The sequence below is a fragment of the Solanum tuberosum genome, unplaced genomic scaffold (assembly GCF_000226075.1).
Source record: "Solanum tuberosum cultivar DM 1-3 516 R44 unplaced genomic scaffold, SolTub_3.0 scf00003, whole genome shotgun sequence".
Lineage (NCBI taxonomy): Eukaryota > Viridiplantae > Streptophyta > Magnoliopsida > Solanales > Solanaceae > Solanum > Solanum tuberosum.
In genome coordinates this window covers 4,120,412-4,130,242 of record NW_006238929.1, presented here as the reverse complement: position 1 = coordinate 4,130,242, position 9,831 = coordinate 4,120,412, and the positions used below count along the sequence as shown (strand labels likewise).

The 9,831-nt window shown below is 37.1% G+C and overlaps 1 protein-coding gene across 3 annotated transcripts in view; it reads right to left on the bottom strand.

The window, feature by feature from the left end:
- Positions 1-8,071: 8,071 nt before the first annotated feature.
- Positions 8,072-9,831, bottom strand: part of LOC102605554 (protein root UVB sensitive 2, chloroplastic) — a 10,874-nt gene continuing 9,114 nt past the window's right edge. For all 3 annotated transcript variants that reach the window (XM_006338132.2, XM_006338133.2, XM_015305999.1), the window contains exons 9-10: positions 8,746-8,868; positions 8,072-8,666 (exon numbers count right to left, since the gene is read on the bottom strand). In XM_006338132.2, the coding sequence (XP_006338194.1) occupies positions 8,241-8,666; positions 8,746-8,868 (549 nt within the window). In that variant the 3' untranslated portion in view covers positions 8,072-8,240. The remainder of the gene's footprint in view (positions 8,667-8,745; positions 8,869-9,831) is intronic.

Here is a 9,831-nt window from a genome sequence, read left to right as displayed (position 1 = left end):
AACTACACCAAAGGGTGAATCGCCGAGTTGATCAGCGATTCCGACTAATGACACCAAATGATCCACTGCAACACAAATCTGTGTAAACTATAAATACTAGTTAGAGTTGTAGTTTTAACAGTCGAACAATTATTACAATTTTCATATAGAATAGTTCTTTTTGATATTTTTGCTCTATGTTTGAGAGGGTTTTGAAGACTTGATGATCCAAAGGGTTTCATCTTCAAGATTTGGATTTGGGTCTCTTGGATTCTTCAATTTTGGCCTGTATCAAGACTTAAATCTTCATACTCAGTTGAATGCGAGCTCAATTTGGTATAAATTTCTATTCTTATACATGTGTGGCTAAAACCCCTATTCTTGGGGTGTGATTTAGCGATTATGAGTTAAGATAATTGTTGGGTCTTGCTTGCTGATAGTTTAATCGTAGTTTAATTGTGATTTCGTTTAGTAGTTATGGATGAATTTAATGAATTTGTAGTTGCAAATACAAGTTTATTTATGTATTTTCGGCTTGCGAGAGAGAGGGGTCGTAAAACTAAAACTACTAAATTGATGGCCGATGGGAGTGGGTCGACATGAGGTTCAGCTCGAGAGAGTGACCCTAGTCTCATCCCACACACTCAGCTCGAGAGAGTGAGTGGATTAAGGCGTAGGCTATTCTTTATGGGGGGAAGTGGGTGTCCGAGAGGAATGCATTTGAAACGGGGTGAGTTGCGAGAGAGAGAGCTTATTCCCCTTAAAGGTTAGCCTAGTCACAATTATTCTATGAATCTTCTATCGAAAGCATGTACCCAATAATCTAGCTTAACCCGTATTCCCGTCACATCCCAAGGATCCCCTCTCATTACTTAGAAATCCTTGTTTATTTTGCTGTTTTTACTAACTAGTGACAAAACCCCATTGTTAATTCACACTCTCGTGTCCCTCTTTAATTTGCAATATTTTTAATCGTTAATGTCTTTAGCTAAGACTAGTTAGAACTAAATTTTATTTTTCTATTAATTCTCAAAACCACTCTCTTGGGAACGATTCCAACCCTTGGTTGGGTTACTAAACTATTGTACGATCGTAGACACTTGCATCGGAAGTTGTGTCTTGATTACGCAAACATCAATTATGCAACTCTATAGTGATGAATATTCATGAATATGCTAAGTCATCTTCATTGACGCTAATCGTCTATCGATCTCAAAGCATCTATGCATAGAATCTCCTTTCGGTTTCATCTAAATTACAACCTAAACAACCTAAAAACATTACTCTATTCTCTCTTTCAAGAACAAGGCAAATAGATCCGGCCCATAACCTTTATTTTCAAGCAAGTTACAATCATCAAACCTAAATTAGTAGTATCGAACTAATTATCCACTGGAATCAATCTCTTTTGAGCATCAACCGGAGATTGGAAGTAGGAATTAAGTTTGCAACCTTAACCCATGAATTAACTCCAAATTAATTAGACCAAATTCATGTATGAACAACAATAAAACAGATCATAGCACAATATCCACTACATTAAATCAACACCTAACCCCATAATTGCACCCCTAGATCTTGGATTTAGCAACCCATCACAAAAATTAAAGAGATTATACCTTCCATGAAAGCAACCATGAGTAACATGAAATCAAGAAATTATAAATAATCCCACTTTGGATTTAAATTCAATTTGTCGATTTCAACCACAAAATTGTAAAAACCCAAAAGCTAGAAAAGTGTTCTTCAAAGATAAAATGTTTCCTCTCTCTAAACTCTTCACACACAATGATATTTCCTATTCTATGTCATTTGATATCTAATAATTCTCTTCTTTGGGCTATTTATAATTTCACAAAATTAGGCCCGAAATTCTAATACGCAGCTGAATCGCCTACATTAGTCACGCTCGCCGAACTCGTTCGGCACATCGCCTCTTTCTCCTTAGCTTGCCTTTTGATGCTCTAAGCTTCATGAATTTTGAACCTCGATTGGTGAACTCGATTGAGTCAGCCTTTCGCGTTTGGCGAATTTCCGAGTACCACCTTGGTTCGCCTTTCAAGCATTCACTCTTTTCTTTCAACACTGTTATTTTGGGTGATGTTCATCAAGTCTGCCTTGCTCATTCGGCGCATCGTCTTCTCCACTGGAGTCCACCGACCTGATTTGATAGACACAAGTGTTATGCACTATCATTTTGGGCAAGGTCGTGCTCGATTGGCGATCCACCGTTCTTGTTAGGCGATCAACAATGTGCAGTTTTCACTTCTTTTTACATCTTTTACCATTCTTTCAAACACCAATTCTCACCTTGTCCAATTTCCTTCGTAGCTACATATCATCAACATTTAATCAGAATAGGAAAGAATTAGGAATTGAATTAAGGACACTAATTATTGAGTTAAATGGACCTTCAATGAGTGCAGATCTACCACTCATCAACATGCTCGATTAACCTTGGTCATCTCATCTAGCAACAAAGAAGCCACATCATACATTTGTCTCATTAATTCACCTTCGACTAATTCATCAGCCACACCTTTATTGATGGAATCAAGGTTGCAATAGAAGTATTGTAGCAGCAAAGTGTTCGGAACATCATGCGTTGAACATTGCAAGAAAAGTTTCTTCGACCTCTGTCACGTCTCATGTAGAGGTTCATCTTCAATACACTTGAAATTTTGAATTTGGATTCAAAGTTTAAGCATCTTTGAGGGTGGAGAGAATCTCTCCCAAAAAAAGGCATCATTTAGCTCTTCCCACGAAGTGATGGAATCATTTAGCAATTCTGTCAACCACCTTGTAGCCTCTCCCGTTAAAGAGAACGGGTTTAACCTCAGCCTTACAGACTCTTGAGAGATATTCTTGAACACAAATGGTCCACATACCTTCATGAAATTCCTAAGGTGTTCATGAGGATCCTCATGAGCTAGGCCCCCAAAATTTCCTTTCATCTGGAGCAATTGTAGCATTGTTCCAATAATGTGAAACATATCCCTCCCGGCTGTGGGAGGTATCCGAATGACTCCCTTGGTTTGAACAATGTTCATATGCACATTATTCATATCATCCATGTAGTCGTTTTGACCATAGTGACTATCGATATCACTATCATGATTAAGTAGTGTATAAAACCTACAAATTAGCCAACAACAACACAAAATAACAATCCACTACAACTAACAAAATTAAAATCTAATTTCTCAATTAGAATTCTCAACCACCATTCCCCAGCAACAACGCCATTTTTGATAACGCTAAAATGACCTCCTTAAAACCAAATAAAAGGGACACCCGTCATAGTCAATAAAAATATCCAACGAAGAGTCGGAGTCAAATCCCACACAGAATGATATATCGTAGAGAATGTCTATCAAGAAATTGAGATTTTAAGATCGCTCATTTGTAATAATGAGAATAGGTGGGTGGATGATTCCACCTATTTAATAAAAAGCTTTGACTATCAATTGTCACAATAAAATAAAAATACCAAAGGAATCAAGAGTTAACAAACAATCTAGGGGTGCGGTTATTGGAAATCGATATCATTTAGGGGGAATTGTGTTGCTCTGTAGTGATGAACATTCATGAATAGGTTAGGTCATCTTAATGACGCTAATCATCTTTTGATATCAAAACATTTATGCATAGAATCTTCTTTCAGTCTGATCTATATGCCAAACTAAACAACTCAATACTTTACTCTATTATTTCTTTAGAAATAGGACAAATAGAACCAACCCATAACCTTTATTTTCAAGCAAGTTAGAGACATCAAACCTAAATTGTTAGTATCAGACTAATTATCCACTCCAATCAATCTCTTTCAAGCATCGATCGGAGATCGAAAATAGGAATTAAGTTTGCAACCTTAACCCATAAATTAAATCTATGATAATTAGCTCAATGTATGAACAACACCAAAATAAAGCATAACACAATGCCCACTACATTAAATCAACACTCAACCCTATCATTGCACCCTTAGATCTTGGGATTTTAGCCACCCATCACAAAAAGTAAAGAAAGTATACATTCCATGAAAGCAAACATGGTTGACATGAAATTAAGCTATTACAAGTAAACCCACTTTCAATTCAACTTCAATTTATTAAATTCAAAAGCAAAGTTGAAAAATCATAAAATGTGAGAAAGTGTTCTTCAAATTGGTCAAGTGTTCTCTCTCTAAAATCTATTTCAGAACTAATTCTTTGATACACAATTTCATATCTATTTCTCTCTCCTTAGGACTATTTATAGTTTCCCAAAATTTGGCCCAAAACCTAATGCGCGTCTCATTCGGTGACATTAGTCAGGTCGCCGAGCTCGTTCGGCGAATGGCGTCTTGCTCCTTAGCTCACCATTTCATGCTCTAGGCTTCAGGTGTTTCAACCTTAGCTGACGAACTCGTTTGAGTTATCTTTTCACATTTGGTGAATCGTCGAGTACCACCTTGGTTCGCCTTTCAAGAATTCAATCTTTTCTTTTTACACTATAATTTTAGGCGATGTTCAACAATGTTGCCTTTCTCATTCGGTGCATCGCCTTTTCCAATAGAGTTCGACGACCTGATTTGATAGACACAAGTGCTATGCACTGTCCTTTTGGGCGAGGTCGTGCTCACTTGGCTATCTACCCTTCTTGTTAGGTGATCAACAATGTATAGTTTGCATTTCTTTTTTGCATATTTGGTCATTCTTTCAAACATCTGTCCTTGTCTCGTCCACTTGCTTTCATAGATGCAAATCATCAACATTTTATCACAATAGGATAAAATTAGACATTGAGGATACGAATTATTGAGCTAAATAGATCTCAAATGAGTGCAAGTCTACCACTCATCAGACTCCATGTTATAGCTCACATGGTTTATGTCGGTTAATGGAAAACTTCCCACAATAATAAACTAAGGTTACTTCCTAAAGTATCTCACAAGTGTTTTAACGATTTTAAGCTTGCATTGACCATGATTATGTCTTATGTTTTTAACCTTTTATCTTGTGATTTAGCTTGGTCATTGCATATCATATAAAGTTCTTTTTAGCATGATTTCATAAGTTTTATGCATTGCTATCATACTTAGTACATTCCATGTATTAATGCATACTTGTGCCTACATTGTTTCAAAATGTAGGTCTGACGCTCCTACCTCTCATACTCGTGGCTAGTTGATCCTTTTGGGATTTTGAAGATTGGTGAGTCCTCACGTTCTGAGGACCAAGACACTTTTATTGGTTTCTTTATTTCATGGGTTACGTCCCAATCACTTCCATCGATATAGTAGATGATGACTTATTGAGGCTTATGTTACACTTCCACTTTGTCAAACTCTTTTAGGATATAAGACTGTTTCTTTTGAAGTCTTTGTTTCTATTATCTTGTATGATGCATGCTAAGTGGCTTGTATAGGGCCTCTCGTACACCATGTTATGACTAGGGTATACTTTGGGTCGTGACACCCTCTTTGATTAGCAACTACCATCTGATTAGCCTTTGTAATACTATGTATAAACTAGTTACCAAAATAGTTGTTGGTCGTCTTAAGAATCTCCTTTATGATATCATAGGGCCTATGCAATCTATAAGGGGAGAAGAGCATCATATAATGATATTATCGTTCAAGAGATTTTTTACTTCATTAATAGAACTAATGAAAGGGCCTCGTATATGTTGATGAAACATGATTTAGAAAAGCTTTTGATCGACTTGAGTGGTCATTTATCAGGGAAATTGTTATGAATCCTTAGGGAATTAAGGATCGATTCACAGGGCTATATATAAATCAGCTCGTTAAAGGAAGGCTGAAACCTTAGAGTTCATTAAAAGAGAAACTCCGATCTCTTCAAACTCTTCAAAGAGAGACTGAAACCTTAGAGTTCAATGGAAGAGAGAACTCTAATCTCCTGATTTTTGCTGAAAATTACTTACCGATTTATTCATCAAAAGTCCCTTTAAATAGGAGTCTTATTAATTACATCTATAGGAAGTCTAATTCTTATGAAAGTAGAAGACCCAAATCCTATTCCAAACTAATAACTATAACTTAACCTAATCCTTATGAAACTATGAAACATAAATCCTATTCTAGAATAATAAATAAAGCAACTAAAAATATAATTAAATACTTAATTTAAGGGCTTCCAACGCATCCACAACAGAAACACTCATCTATTTCAATTTCTCCTAAATCTTATCTGACTTATTATGTCTTGTTTAACTTCTACTTCCATTTCCATACTCCTTAATGGTTCTTATACGAAATTCTTTCAACCTACTAGAGGTGTTCGGCAAGGGGATCCTCTTTCCCCATATATCTTTATCCTCTGTATGGAGATATTAACTCGGAAGTGGATCAGCGTTACTGGACCCCCTATCACTCTTACCCCCAGAGGTCCCCCACCTTCTCATTTATTTTTTGCGGATGTTATCATTTTATGTCCAAAAATAGATAGGACCTCAACAGATTCGATACCCCCATTCTGGCCCCCCATTCTGGCACAGTTTAGTCAACTATCGGGCAAATATAATAATCTCTAGAAATGTTACCGTTGAGTGCAAAACTGTGGTTCTTAACTCCTTTTATATCTCTGAAGGAACTCGTTTCAGAAAATACTTGGGCTTTCCTATTTTCACCGGTAGACTTACCAAGGCTGATTTCCAATTCCTGCTAGAAAATTTCAAGACTCGCCTTATTGGCAGGCCGAAAACATGATTCGTATCGACAGCGGGTTGGGCAACAGTCATTCGCTCAACCTTAAATACTCTACCAAATCATATTATGGAGTTCATCAAAATCCCCGCCAACATGGCCCAGAAGTTGGGGTGCTATCAGCGCAACTTCTACTGGGGAACCACTTGTACACGTAAAAAGCTACACCATTTCAACTCCTATTAGGTCTTGCTATCTTTCTCTACTGGATACGCAAACCATGAACTCTACCTTCTCTTGGATTTGGAAATTGCCTATTCTGTCTAAGCCCAAAACACTTTCTTAATTTGCTCATGCATTATGGAAGATTACCAACTTCATTCCACCTAAATCATATTGGTTGTACCAATTTTTCTCTTTGTATAATGTGTGATGCACACGAGGAAGAGACCATCAGCCGTCTGTTCCTTACTTGTTCTAAGACTGCTCCACTTTGGAGTGAACTATGACTAGTGGAAATTATTCGAAATATTGCTAACTTTAATCATGATCCAGCAGTATGGCTCCAACTGTTCTTCGGCCTCAAACCTCATTCAGGGACACCTTTTGTGCCCCAAAAAATATTCCTTGCATATTCTATGGATTAAGTACACTTTTGAACATCAACCATTTGTTGTTGATTACAAAAAAGTTTTCCAACCAGCTGCTAAATTTTGGTTCCTTGTTGGGGCAAATACGCCCTCTAGAATGCGCACACCCTTATACGTTAAATGGAACCCACCTCAGCCTCATCATTATATGCTAAATACTGATGGGATAACTCGAATATTGCAGATGTTGGAGGAGTAATCAGGGATCACAATGGGATGTGGATCCTTGGCTTTGCTGCTACTGCAAATGTTATGACTGTTTTTTCATGTGGAATTAATATATTGTTCTTCAACTTGCTTTGGAATTTTACCTTACTCCTCTAGAAATTAATGTGGATACTACTGAAATTATCCAGCTATTAACTATTTCTCACATTTTTGGATCCACCTTCATCCCTGTTGGATGTTTTGAATGCTGATGCCCATGGTGTTGTGTCAGTTAGATGGGTAAATAGAAGTGTCTTAGGACCAGCTGTTGTGTCTAGTACTAGTTCAACTGCAAGTCTCTATTTTGGCAAGCCCACAACTGTCTTAGTTTACCTAATAGTAGTAGTTTAGCGCAAGTCTGTATGGTGGCAAGCCCACAACTGTCTTCTCTCTAGAAACTTTTTGGTTATCAAATATATCTTTTGAAAATTATCTTAAAACATAAATTGGAATAAATAGAGTAACATATAACTTTTGAAAATTACTTTAATACTACTATAAATCACAATAATTAACATTAACAACTTCAAATATTTTTAAAATCATATAAAACTTTTGGTGACCTCTTAATTCATTCTATGGCACATAAACGGAAACAAATGAAGTAACATATATTGGAGACGTGCTTGCAGTAAATGGAGTTGCTATTCTCAAATTCTACCGTTGGAGGATGAAAGGTTTTTGTCCAACTCCTACATGTATTCTAATAACTAGGAAAGGATAACAAAGTACAAAGAATTTGAGATCTTACAAACCTAAAACGCAAAGCGATTTCCAGTACCATCAAGAAATCGATCTGTATGCCACCCTTTTGCTTGCAACTCAGCTAAAAATGGGGAGAATGTGGAATTCATTTTGTCATAAGCCTCTTGCAAGATATTTGCACTTGGTTCATGAACCAATCGTTCCATATCCGAAGCATAAGCAGCAACTAGCCAACCCCTCAATGCATCTTCACCGGTTGCATTGTGCTCCAGGATCATATCAGTCCATCTACTTCCATGATTTAAAAGGAACTTCTCTTCTGGAAATGCTTCTTTAAATTGTTGCAGCTTTGAAGGCCTAACTACTTCATGCAGGGATCTTCCCACCTTAACCTTTCCAGCATCCTCTATCAGCCTTCCGGGAAACAAGAGATCTTCTCGATATCTTAAGTCAGCAGGACTTGAGATTTTTCCAGTCTAAAATATTATAGCAGAAAAACTTGGTTAATTGAGATGTGAATCGATCTAACTCACATTTGCAACTTTGGATATGTACCTTCACAAAATCAGCCACGATCATTGCAGTTCTCTGCGGATTTAATGTGTTGACAGGAGCAGCTCGCATTTCTTCACAGACACTGTAAACGTGTATAACAGACAGCAACGGTGCAACAACCAACTGCAGGTATTCAATATTACCAGAATCACAAAGGACCCTATAATCTACTGGAACAACAAATTCAACTCTGCAAACCGGCATGTTTATCCAAATGAGAAGCAACTTCCTTGGATTCTCTACAAGATATTGAACCAAAAGTCCACATGGTCTTATTAACATGGTTTTATAAAAAGTGAGCTCAACAAGGAAGTAGAAGCTGAGGACCCATGGAACAGAAGTTCCTCTTATTTCAGTTAACCTGTCTGTTAAGTCGTGGAAAACAAATATACCAAGATTGCCTGTGGCTTCTTCCAAGTGGAGATGATTCTAGACATCTCGGGATACATGATTTTCTTGTACTTTTTTTTTCTTTTTATTTTGAAAATGGTAATGGTGTATTCTTCAGCATTAAGGAGATGTTGGTGACCTGCAAACAGAGGGGAACAAAAGAAGAGAAAAAAATATATATATATTTACAAGGGTCCTAATAATTCTACAATTTGTTCTGTAACCTCTAAACCTTTCTCTTTACACCAAAAATAAAAGCATGCAATACAATCCCATCTAACCTTCTGAATGGAATTGGACCTATCTTCAAAATTTCTGCTATTTCTTTCTTTCCATACTGTCCACCAAATGCAATGTGGAATTATCCTCCACCATGCCTTTTGACTCTTGCTCCCCCCTCTTCTTATCCAACAACTCACCAAATCTGCAGTATTCTCGGGCATGGTCCAGTTTGTTTTTGTGAGACTAAGGAAGATGGCCCAAATTTGTGTTGTAAAGTTGCAATGCAAGAATAGATGCTGGTTGGTCTCTGCTGTGTTCTCGCATAATGAACACCAAGATACTATAATCTTTCCTTTTCTCCTCAGCACTTCATGTGTCAGGCAAGCCCTTCTAGCAACCAACCATGTAAAGCATTTTATCTTAGTTGGTGCTAAGGTTCTCCATACCTTTCTCCACAAACTCTGCTTAGAGTTG